Source organism: Carassius gibelio, chromosome B18, assembly GCF_023724105.1.
Source record: "Carassius gibelio isolate Cgi1373 ecotype wild population from Czech Republic chromosome B18, carGib1.2-hapl.c, whole genome shotgun sequence".
Lineage (NCBI taxonomy): Eukaryota > Metazoa > Chordata > Actinopteri > Cypriniformes > Cyprinidae > Carassius > Carassius gibelio.
In genome coordinates, this window is record NC_068413.1 from 23,643,354 (window position 1) to 23,656,472 (window position 13,119).

Genomic DNA, 13,119 nt, shown 5'->3' on the forward strand with positions numbered 1-13,119 from the left:
AAATTGAATTATTCATTGATTACTGAGTATTTTAATGTTTTTATATTAATTTGTTAATTAGAATTTTTGCATTTTCTTAAATTGTTCTGAGTTTGTGTCAATGAGTAAATTATTACAATTAGAATGTATATTGTTAATAAATGAGAATTTGTAGGTGCTTATATACCAGTCATCCTTCTTAGTATTACTTTTGATTATTTTTCCAAATAACTCCTTTATGAAGATCAGCAAGCAATAAGATACTTGTGGAGACATCATGTAGTGAAACTGGTCAGATGAGGGCACACACTGCTGAATAATGTGTCTTCCACCTGAAATAAAATCCCCAGAGAGTTAGATGAGGCATTGCAAAGCATTCTTTAAGGAGAAAATACACTCTACATTGTATAATAGACTCAGCAAAGATCTTGCTTCATATAGAATGTCAGATTATTAGAGAAATATCTATTTTTGTCTGCCTATTTAATAACTTATCAGTTATTAAAACCTTATGTGGATGTGTGATATGTTGTTTTAAATAATGGCAGAAGTCCATTCATGTTGCACAGGGATAAACAAGACCTTTTTCAACCACCCTGAAGTCAGGGTTCTGTTACTCTCCTTCTACCTGTCTTGTTTATCCATTGGTGAGCAAGTGATATAATGCTAACTTTCCCCAAATCTGTTCCAATTAAGGAACAAAATCATCTACATCTTGGGTGGCCTGAGGGTTTTCAGCAAATGTTCTATTTTGTGTGATAATTCTTTTAATGAACATAGCTTTACTTCTTGAGAAACCACTCAAGAGCTACAGTTTACAGGTTACTTGACTGACAAGTTCATTAAACTCAAAACAGCAAAACAATTCTGGTTTTGTAAAATGTGCCATTGTCTTGAACTCAAAAGAAAAAGGAAGTTCTAAATACTCAGTCAAGACTCCTTCAATAAACAAATATACCCAGATCATCTGATTCAAAAGTTTACACCCTCCCAGCAAATAATGCATCATATTTTTTTTCCTACTTTGGGTGCATTGTTATTTATATTAATTTGAACTTAAAACCACATGATTCAATTCATGCAAGGGGCTTTTGTCTGCAAAGAATATCTCCAGGGCTTTTACTTAAAATAAAGAAAAAAAAGAAGAAGAAAAAAAACGGGGCTTTTATTTTATAAAATGTTATGGACGCTTTTATTTCATAAACGTTTACCCGGATGTTGATCATAATCTGCAGCCGGTGATAATGGCGGACATGGACGAGCTCTTCGGTAGTGATGGCGATAGCGACAATGAGCAAAGAGGTACTTTACATTTGCTTTACTGCGTTAATGAGTGAAGATGTATTTCATTTATGTGTTAAGAAGCTATATTTCTATCAGATGAGCACTTCTATTTAGCGATGTGTAGAGCTGTAAGACGATCAGTCTTTCAGCTCTGCACTCGTTTTTTGTCATCATTTTATCACGTAAGCTAAATTCTTTCTTAATATATTTATAATGTTATTATTTATGGAACAATTTATCCAACCTTTAGACATATATATATATATATATATATATATATATATATATATAAGTTTGCAAGTGTTTTTGATACTTTTTTTTTTAAGTGTCATATTTGATACTGTGATATTTAGCTGTTATGGTTCAAATACAGTTGTCAACATTTGAAGTTAATAATAAAAGTGAATCAAAGTTGTCCTAAGAAAAGAACGCATTTTGGTTTTAGGACAACTTTGATTAAAAAACACAGGCCCAAATTATTCATAGGCTTAGTATGTTATGATAAGATAGCAGGCTTTACACTATTAATGGAAAATAATACACAATACTAATTGTATTAATTGTTTACACTGTTATTATGTGAAATGTTTCTGACAGACATTTTTAGGGTCTGTGATTTCATGTGTACTGAAGTTAAACTAAAGTATACTTTAAGTCAGTTTGGAGAAAAGCATATGCTAAATTATTTAGTAAACTGATGCATGTGTTGATGTGTCTCATCCAGATTCCGGCTCTGGTTCCGGCTCTGATTCGGAGCATGAGAGACCCAGATCTGCCAGCAATGCCTCTGGCAGCGAGAGTGACCGAGGTCATGATGAAGATGAGGATGAAGATGGGGTAAAGCCGAGCAATAAAGAGCTGTTTGGAGACGACAGTGAAGACGAGCACGGAAGCCAGCACAGCGGCAGCCAGCACAGCGGCAGCCAATCAGAACGATCCGGCAACCAATCAGATGCGACCATGCACTCGGACAACGAACACAGCGGGTCAGAGGGCCGTCACGAGGAGGACGATGATGAAGATGAGAGGGGCCACAGATCAGATGTGGAGAGTCCAGCCTCAGGAGCAGGAAGCCACAGATCTGAAAGAGGAAGTGGAAGTCCAGGGTCTGAGGCGGCCAGCCCACGCTCCGAAGCAGGAAGTGGGCATTCAGATCCCGGCACTCCTCTTCCCAGCACACCTCATTCAGATGGAGAGGGGTCAGGCAAAGACGTCCATTCTGGAGATGAGAAGTGGGGTGGAAAGAGTGACCAATCAGAGGATGAGGACAAACAGCAGAACTCTGATGATGATGAGAGGGATCATTCTGATGATGAAAGGGAGAGACAAAAATCAGGTGAGGTATATTGAAATAGTATAGATGCATAGAACAAAACTAAGAAGAAATTCATGCATGCGTTGTGACATTTTTCATGAGAAGTTCTCTTATATGAATAATGTGGACAATTCTAAGACAGCCTCTGAAATATTATTATTGGATAAAAAAAATAAATATCTATAGCCTTTTTATTTTAACAATTCTTCTTGTTTGTGATCATTTATTTCAGAGTCGTTGAAGGGCAGTGACAGCGAGGAGGAATTCACTCGGAAGAAAAAGAAAAAAATAGCTTCCGACTCTGACTCCGATTCTGACCCTGATGCACAGAGTAAGTGATAGATGATTGAATGAATGATGAAACACACTGTCATACACACAGCAGCTCTGTTAAACTCTGTTTGTGTGTGTGTGTAGGTAAGAAGCCAGCAGCAAATGATCTATTCGGGGAAGCAGATGATATTTCATCAGACAGCGATGCAGAGAAACCTCCCACACCTGGGCAACCAATGGTCAGATATTTGCACACATAGACTCAGAGTTTTCTGTGATTGGTCACACTTTATTTTAAGGTCCGATTCTCACTCTTAACAAATTAACTATGACTTCTGTCTCAAACTTCTTATTTGCTACTTTTTTAATAGCTAATAAGGTAGTTCTTTAGTTTAGGTATTGGGTAAGATTCGGTATGTACAATATGGTTATGTAGAATATATGTTAATAATAGGCACGCTATTGAGCAACTAGTTAATAGTGAGATTAGGTCCTTACTCAGATTAAAGTATTTTTCGTTATTATTTTATTTGAGCATATTCCAGTTTTTATGCTGTAACTTATTTTTCTTGCATTGTTTATGCATGTTATTAATACTACCAATCTTGGTGTGCCAGCAAAAGAAACTGCAAAAATCATAGTCGGTATTTAGGGCTGTGCAAAAAATCTAATGCGATTTTCATGCGCATTTCATCAGTAAAGACGCTCCTGTAATTAGAAGTATATCTCCAGCACGTGCATTCAGATCAGGGTTACCAGGTTTTCACAACAAATCCTGCCCAGTTGCTTCTCAAAACTAGTCCAAAACTAGCCCAATTGCGTTTCCAGGAGGTTCCTCGATAAAAATTGCTTCCCGGGGTTAAAATGTAAGTTTTGTTTGGAATGGTTGCCTTGCTAAAATTCGCATTTTATGGGCTTAATATCACGTTATTGGCATTGTCGCTTCGACCCACGGACATGAAAAACAACTACAGATTTGGCAACACTGGTTGGCTTTTACTACTACTACTACACAGAGCCATAATTCACCAACCATCGATTTTAAAATCACAGACGATTCTTTGTCGATTTTGAAAGCGATTTTGTGTTAGTTGTTGGTATACTACTGCTCTGTGTAGTAAATGCTGTTCCACCTGAACCAGTGTTGCCAAATCTGCGGTTCTTTTCATGTCCGCGGATAGAAGCAACCCCAATACCAATAACGTGATATTCAGTCACTAAAATGCTAATTTTACCAAGGCAACCCTGCCAAAAAACTTATTCTAACCCCAGGAAGCAATTTTTTGGGGAACCTCCTGGAAACGCGATTGGGCTAGTTTTGGACTAGTTTTGAGAAGCAACTGGGCAGGATTTGTTGTGAAAACCTGGCAACCCTGATCTGAACGCATGTGCTGGAGAAGTATTTCTAATTACAGGAGCGTCTTTACTGATGAGATTCGCATGGAAATCGCATTCGATTTTTGGCACAGCCCTATCGTGATTATTTAACACAATTAGAGGTGGGTGATATGATCAACATTATTATTTCATGATATGAATAATTTTAGATAACAGTGAATTTTTTGCAGTTGTTTTTACCAGCTTTATTTATTACTATAGTAATATTTCTTTATTTTTATATTATTTTAAAATAGTTCATAATAATAGTTACATTGCCACCTTTTCACCCCTCACGGGATTGCATCCCCTTTTCTGTCTCCCAAAACAGTCCTAATTTAGATTAATAAGCATTAGGATGACTTTATTTTATTTTTATTATTATCGTCTCTAACACCTGGCTGATCTGAACTGGATGAACAGGATACTGAGGACGGTCTGGAGGGAGATCAGCCCGAGGAGGAACCGGTTCCAGAGACAAGGATCGAAGTGGAGATTCCTAAAGTCAGCACAGATCTGGGCAGTGAGCTCTACTTTGTCAAATTACCCAACTTTCTCAGTGTGGAGCCCAGGTGTGTGAATGTCTCCTGGAACGCTGACCCGAAGTTGCTAAACGCTTTCTCCAAAGAGTCATTTGACTGTGTCTCCTTCCTCGCTGTCTCTCCATAGGCCATTTGACCCTCAGTACTACGAGGATGAGTTTGAGGATGAGGAGATGTTGGATGAGGAAGGACGAACCCGTCTGAAGCTGAAGGTGGAAAACACCATCAGGTGGCGCTCTCGGCGTGATGAGGAGGGCAATGAAATCAAGGACAGCAATGCACGAATCGTTAAATGGTCAGATGGCAGGTGAGGATACGCATGCAGATTTGAGTCTTGGGGTGCTGAGTAATGTTCTTCAGGTATGATGAAGCAAAGCTGTGGAAATCAGCCTTCTTCTCATGTCTCATGCAGCATGTCTCTGCACCTGGGGAATGAAGTGTTTGACGTGTATAAAGCTCCACTACAGGGTGACCACAACCACCTGTTCATCCGCCAGGGCACAGGACTGCAGGGTCAGGCTGTGTTCAAGACCAAACTCACCTTCAGGTCTGTCTCTCCCTCTCTCTCTCTCACACACACAAACACACACACATTTAGTTATTTGAACAGTGACATAGACTTCTAATGATTTTATGTACTCCTAGTTATACATACTATATCTTAACCTAACAGAAGAGACTCTGGCTACAAATGTATTCCCAAAATATGATGTAGGAATTTATATTCGTGTTATTTCACTGGTTGGACGGTAGGTGGCGATATGAGACAAATTTCACTAAACAATTGCTTGCACAATACATGTGTTTGTGTGTGTGTGTGTGTGTGTGTGTGTATATATATATATATATATATATATATATATATATATATATATATATATATATATATATATATATATATATATATATATATATATATATATATTATACGTGTGTGTATGTATATTTAAAAGAAAAACTGAAAAGGAAATATGAAATGATTTTATTTATGCACTTCAAACTAAAATAAAGGAAACATGAAGTGCACATTTTATATATAAATATATTAAGTTTAACTATAAGAATATAGGAAAAGGAAATAGTCAACTTTAAAAAGTATCTTGCGACCTATGCAGTCTCTGTGACCCTTTCAAAAGGTGTATATAAATTAATTATTTAAAAGAGATATTGTGGGTTTTAAACAAGTAAATCATGGTCCCATTTAAATTAGTTCAAATTTGGCTGAAGGCTTCAAAGGCTGCCACACAAATGAAAATATTATTCATAAACTGTCTTAAAAATGTGTTATTACTTTAGATTAGGGAACACATTTACTATTAAAAAATATTTTCCCTCTATAAACTGCTAATTTGCTGCTTATTAATAATTAGTAAGGTATTTGTTGAATTTAGGTATTGGGTCGGGTTAAGGGATGCAGAGTAAAACATTAATATGTGCTTCATAAGTACTAATAAACAGCCAGTATGCTAGTAATATATGTATGCTAATATGCTACTAGTTAATATTGAGAACTGGTCCTTAAAATAAAATGTTACCAAAAAGGTTCAATATTTGATTAATAGTTGAATTCTGTGGGAGAATGCATGTTTGTCATGTTTTATCGGGACTGAAATGCTGTATTGACCAATCAGCATCCAGAACCTCAGCTAACATTTTGGTTTAGCTCTGGATAATTGGGATGTTGAACAGCCACCAATCCACCAACAGGGGTCTCTCGGGTTGTTTAAATAGCATTAACATGAGTGCTTTTTATTTATTTTTCAGCAAGATTTAGTACATGTTTCAAGTTTTTAAGTATTTTTAATGTGTGATAGATTTTTAAAAGTACACCTGTTTTATGCAGTTTCTCGGTTAATATGCATTTATAATAATTCTAAAATGTTTTACATTATTATTATTCTGCGTGTGTCTTGCAGACCTCACTCCACAGACAGCGCCACACACAGGAAGATGACCCTCTCTCTCGCTGACCGCTGCTCAAAGACACAGAAGATCCGAATTCTGCCCATGGCCGGCAGAGACCCAGAATCCCAGAGAAATGAGATGATAAAGGTAAAACAAATGCGTACGTTTCACTCAGCAAAGAGATTTAAGTTTAGTCCGAGACTGATGGAAAAATTCTGCAGGTTTCATATCAATGCAAAAATGCAGTGAGTTTTTAGAGGGTGGTTATATCACAACTTAAATCCTCCTTAATGAAAAGCTCTTCTTCCTGAAAACCTGGAGATTTGAGAGGAAACTAGGTCGTGAAGCTGTCCTGCTTGGGAGCTCCACCAATAGGTTTTGGAACTTAAAGGACAAGATTACACACAATGACTCGGCTTTTGTCGTTTAATTTGACAAAATCTCATCATAAATATCTGATAAGCTGTTGCATAAGACAGTGGACACATGACAGACTTATCGGAGTCATCTCGGCCCACAGCATGTTTCCTCACACACAGCAGATCTTGGCAGAAGAGGGTTATGCGTGTATGATTTCAGCCGTGTTATCTAAACAGATTGTCCGACAACTAAAGTGGAGTACTGTAATTGTTTTTATCTACTTCCTCTCTCTCATTTATCTCCCTCTGACCAGAAGTCTAACGTCCAAAGAGCCAGATTTCATATCAGATGGACAACCATAAGTCAGTCCCAAAGACCCAGACACTATTAGACAGACAGCCTTGCTGGAGTTAAAGTGCCCTGGAAAAATTCTCTCATAAATGAAGAGCTATAAAAGTTTTATTGAAAGTGGCTTTCACAGATAATGATGTTTATGTTGTCTGGACCCGTTTATGACTTATGACTGTTTATAACCTTTCAAATGTTGGGGTCAGTAAGTTTATAATTATTTTATTCAGCAAGAATGCATTACATTAAGCAAAAAGTACAGTAAACAATGCTTGTATTGAATAATTGTTCACTTTGAAAAGTGTGGGAACTCTAGATTAAAATGTAATATACAAGATTATTTATTAAATCCAATAAGGTTTAGTTCTTAAATGCTTTTTCATTACTCAGATAAAATGCATATATATTTATCTCCACTTGACTGGTAATCCAGGATGTGGATGTGTTTATTCAATGTAATCCTGCAGTGACGTTGATTTTTATTATTATTATTTTGTGTGTGTGTGTGTGTGTGTGCAGAAAGAAGAGGAGAGGTTACGTGCATCTATTCGCCGTGAATCCCAGCAGAGGCGCATGAGAGAGAAACAGCACCAGCGAGGTCTGAATGCTGGGTATCTGGAGCCAGACCGATATGACGAGGATGAGGAGGGTGAAGAATCCATCAGCCTGGCTGCCATCAAGAGCAAATATAAGGGTGGAGGTCTGAGGGGTATGTGATGGCAAGAAATACATACACGTGTTTTCAGAATGTTTGTAGATCCATGCATAGACCTCTTTACAAAAAGCATTTAGTGTACGTGTAGTATCATTAACTCTCACTTCTTTTTGAAATGTCTATACATTTCATTTCATTTCATTTCATTTATTTATTCTCTTTTCATGGTAATGCAACACAAAATACCACAACAACAATCCAACAAACACACAAAAATACATTCCATGACAAGAAGAGCAGGAGTAATGTTTATACTTATATTTAAATTGAAGAATATTTGAACAACATTTTAAATCATTTTCTAGAAAATTCCCACTATATTTGTCTGAAAGCAGAAAGTCATATAAACCTAGGATGGCTTGAGGGTGAGAATCATGGGGTATTTGTCATGTTTAAGTGCTGTTTTGACAATCATTTTTAGTTGCAGAAATTTGTGCATCAATAATAATAATTTCCATACAATGGTGCCAATGCAGATGTATGGTACCCCCAAACTTCTTTTGTGAGGAACCCCCTTTAAACAAACTTGAAATCAAATCCAGTCACATCTGCACCAATAGTTATAGTGTGAAAACGGCCGTCTCTGGAGGAAGTAGGTCAGTTGAAATGGCCTCTGAACTGCGGTGGGGTGCTGTGTCTGTCGTCTATATTGTATTCCCTCGCTCCCCGTGGGTCAGAGTTTCTGCACAACAGATTCTTTGATTGAGTTTGAGACCTGCTGCGATCAGCTAGAACATTCTGCACTGCAACAACAGCTTGTGTTCCCAAAACAGCATGTCTCACGCACACGCTTTCTCACTGACAGTAACCGTACAGCCGTTAGCCGATTACCTGCCGGCTCATTAATACTGCATTATGCCGGAGTCCGACTGAGATTTAGATTTTTAGTTTGTTCAGTTTGATTTGTTTGTGCCAATAAAAGGTATTTCCTGAAAGAACATCTCACTGGAATGCTTGAAAAGCAGTGCTGAATTCTGAGCTGTGCTTAATTGTTTGTTTGTTTGTGGGTCATAGAGGAGCGAGCCAGGATCTATTCTTCAGACAGCGATGAAGGTTCTGATGAAGACAAGGCCCAGCGGCTGATGAAGGCCAAGAGACTGGACAGTGATGAGGTGAACATTTCAGACCGTTTGAAAATTAAAAACCTTCAAAAATGGAATGGTAATAACGTCAAAACCATGAGCATAACAATGACTGCCCAGTTTCAGCAGCCTTGGGCACATGTGGATATTTCCCCTTCATTTTCTACTGTGAAAAGATCCAAGCCTTCAGTCAAACGAAACCATTTCAAATTCTGTCATTTCCTCTCTCTCACACACACACACATACACACACACACACACATTACTCCAAACCCAACAGACTTTATCTACAAAGTCGTTAATCTACACCAAAACAAGATATTTTCAGTGTTCTCTCATCATGTCCATCCATTAAAGTCCCTACAAGCAAAACTTTCCAAAAGACATTATAAAAGTTTGACAGATGAGAATGAACCTCAGTGGTTTTTGAATTTCTGTTTGATCAATATTTATTTGTGATGAAAAGCGCACATGAATTCAACCCAGGATGACTTCAAAGCTAAAATAAATTGATCTTCAGAAGACTGTATGGACTTTTTATGACTTTGAGATTTGAAGCTTTTTGAACATTTTGGTTTCGTGGACTTTCACGGGATGGGCAGAAATTAAAAATATCTTTGTGTTCTGAAGATGAACAAGTCTTGTGGGTTTTGACCGATATAAGGGGGTATAAATTATTACCGAATTTTCAGTTTTGGCTGAACTGTACCTTGAAGATGAATCACAACGTTTGATTAATTTGCCATTTTATTTTATTTTCACCAGAACATGGTTCTGATTGGAAAATCCTGCATAAGGATTGTATTAAATGATATTTATACATTTATTTGTTGTTATTTTTAAAGGTTAGCCAATCATACCAGAGGTCATTTACATATAGTCTTAAAAATAAAGTAGCAAAAAAAAAAAAAAAAGGTGTTTAATTCTGTGGCTCTTAGAATCTTAAAATGGTCTAGAAAAGCTAAATTCAGAAAACACAATTCAGGATATTAATTTAATTTATTTTTGGGTATTTATTTATCCTTTCTTTTAGGAGGGAGAGAGCTCTGGAAAGCGGAAGGCAGAGGAAGATGAGGAATCTGCTGCCAAGAAACCCAAAAAATATGTCATCAGTGATGAGGAGGAGGAAGAGGAAGTGGAAGACGAGTGATGTTTTTGTGTTTGTTTTTTTAATCATATTGTGATTTGGATAATCACAGTAAAGTAGGTGTCTAATCCAGAAAATCAAACCTGCAGTTATGTTTGTATATTGTATAAAGTCGGAAAATGCTCATCATTGCAACACATCATTAAAGAGCAATAACCTAGATGTGACCTGCTTGTGGTTTATGAAATGTGTAGATAAAAGATTATTCATTCCTCCCTGGAAGTTTGACTTCGGAATTTGTCAGAACTGTCAAAAACCCCTGGAAACGAAAACAAATCCAAAAGAAGGTTGTGCTTATGTTAACAAAAGGCCTCAATTAAATCCCTACACAGTTAAAGTTGAGTATGATTACATGTGCCGATGAATTTGAGCTGTACTTCTTATTTTCGTCCTGGTATAAAGATCAATCTAATTATAATCTGTTATTTATGAAGGCTGTTGGGTGAGAGAACATCCATCACAGGTGCAGTTTTATTAATGACATGGAGCGTGTGTTTATGTACAGATCTCGCCCCTTGGTCCCAGAATGACACGTGCACACACACACAAACACACGTACTTCCTGGAAGATAATACAGGCCTGTCTCTGCATTTGTTCTCTTTTATTACTGCAGAGCTCTGCTTTGTTGGGTCACCTCTTTACACCTGCAGATGCATTTGACCAGCTTGCTGTGTTTAGCTCTGTTTGCTGACAGAAGTATCAGTATTGTTATTTCTCAAATGTAGCATTATTTAACATAAGGTAGTAGAATTTTGACATTTATGACTGTCAAGAATATCAAAAAACAATATTTTTAATAAAAGCATACAAGGAAAAAAAAGCATTTAATTTTGAATTGATATAATTTTGATTACAATAATATTACCCATACTCATAATCGTATGTATTTTTCCCACCACAATAAAAACTACAAAGCTTTAATCAGAAGATTAAGCGTTTAAATATATTACTAAGACACATCATTGGGAGATCTAGAGTAACAAATTATATTTATATGCAATTTAGTTAAAGTTATAAAGATTTGTTACATTACAAGCTATCAGAATTTCATCTTACTTTTTGACCATTTAAATATTAGCAAATGCACCAAATTGCATATTTTTACTTTTATTATACTGTTATTTGCCTACTTGAGACTGAACTCCATATTCTCCTATATCATATGAGTCATAAAAGCCTGATGTATCAAATATGATACTCAGCAAAAAAAAAACACATCTGCAGGTAAAATAAAGTGTTCCATTAATAAAATAAATAAGCAATAATATTTCAGGCTTTATGGCATTAACTCTAATTGAAATGAACTTTAAAATAAACCTAATAAAAAAATAAAAAATAAACTTTTCTTGGTAATTAAATACAACCTAAAGATAAAATACCTTAGCAGCCTTATGTAAATGTCCTAGCAACCACCCACAACATCCTTGCATTATGGCACTTCATTTGTATCTTAAGCAAATTAAACTTTCCAGTTATTTTTATTTTTTCCTCATGTTCCCATTCTGTATCCAGCAGAAGGTTCCTTAGGTGATTTAGCAGTCGTGATGGCATAAATAACTTGTTATTCATTCCACATCGCTCTCCTCCGTTCATCAGCACACCGAGGAATCCCCTTTTCATCTTCATTTTGCCTCAGGGCTGTGCTGGCTCTAGTTATGAAATCAAATAAACACACGTAATCGCACACTGCGGCTGTCACACACACTCGTGTTCTTCTTCATACACACACACAGATGCTGACGCATGTGTTTTGTGTTGTACAGGTGTGTCTCATGTCTATACAATCAATACAATCACACACACACAATAAAGCCTGAGTGAGTTGCGTCACATACAATTAGCATTTTAAGAAAGCTGAACAAACAGTAACAGTCTGTTTATGTTTGGTCCTACTCCAGAATGTGGTCTGTTGTGATTGTGGTGTGAAATGACTGTATGTAAAAGACTGTTTTGCTACTTAAGGTGTGGAGAATCCTGCAGCATGTCAGTGTCTGTGATTTATTACCTCCTTGGCTGACAGTTGCAGTAGGTGTCTCTCTCTCTTTCTCTCTCTCTCTGCAGTAGTGTTATGTAATGGTGTGGCAGTGTTGGTAGGCCATGGACACGCAGTGGGGTGGGGGTTCAGATCTCTGCAGCATTTCCTCTCTGTCTCTACCCCATCTCTCGGCCCTCTGTAGCTCTTATGGCCAGTGCTGCAGTTGTTGGCTGTGTTCAGAATGGAATTGGTTTACTGCATTCTGTCTGTTTGGCACCACTACATTTGGAATCATATCACACCAAACACTTTTGGGTGAAATGCACAGTTTGCACTGTAAACGACAAACATTACCAGCTGCTAAATTAAAATGTGCGTTAGCTGGCTGGCACAGAGCTACTCACGTTTTTAAAGCACTACACACATTATAACAAATCACACACAATTCTGTTGAGCTTATCAATGCAAGGACCAGTCAGAGGGGTTCAGATGAATCATCGCTGAAACACGTTTCCTCACCGCGCGTGCTGGGTGACTGAATTCTCTGGCTAATTCTCATCGGAAACAACAAAGTGAAGATGTACGGATGTAAGACATATTAATTTCACACTGTAAACAGTTTTAGAGATTATTCTGAAAGTTTTTGAGATGGCTGGGTTAAGGTGAAAATGTTCTTTGATAATGTAAAGGCTTGCAATGTTTTTATTAAACTCACGTTAAATACAAAGTCAGTCGTATTACAAATATTTGATGGTATGACCATATCTGGTACTTAAGTAAAAAGATGGATTTTTATGCTAAGTTAATAGATTACAA

General features: G+C 36.9%; 1 protein-coding gene across 1 annotated transcript; it reads left to right on the top strand.

Moving 5' to 3' along the window:
* Positions 1–1,186: 1,186 nt before the first annotated feature.
* On the top strand, positions 1,187–10,487 carry LOC127977235 (RNA polymerase-associated protein LEO1). The gene is made up of 11 exons (XM_052581972.1): positions 1,187–1,281; positions 1,988–2,599; positions 2,811–2,909; positions 2,996–3,090; positions 4,652–4,800; positions 4,898–5,077; positions 5,183–5,317; positions 6,687–6,822; positions 7,903–8,092; positions 9,113–9,210; positions 10,214–10,487. Exons 1-11 carry the CDS (start codon positions 1,224–1,226, stop codon positions 10,328–10,330), a joined length of 1,869 nt encoding a protein of 622 aa, XP_052437932.1. The 5' UTR covers positions 1,187–1,223; the 3' UTR covers positions 10,331–10,487.
* Positions 10,488–13,119: the final 2,632 nt, after the last annotated feature.

Bases quoted from the DNA above. Each gene is read 5' to 3' on its own strand.
- LOC127977235 (XM_052581972.1), top strand. From the start codon at position 1,224: ATGGCGGACATGGACGAGCTCTTCGGTAGTGATGGCGATAGCGACAAT. The intron at 3,091-4,651 runs GTCAGATATTTG...CTGGATGAACAG, and splicing joins CCACACCTGGGCAACCAATG to GATACTGAGGACGGTCTGGA. The intron at 5,318-6,686 runs GTCTGTCTCTCC...TGTGTCTTGCAG, and splicing joins AAGACCAAACTCACCTTCAG to ACCTCACTCCACAGACAGCG.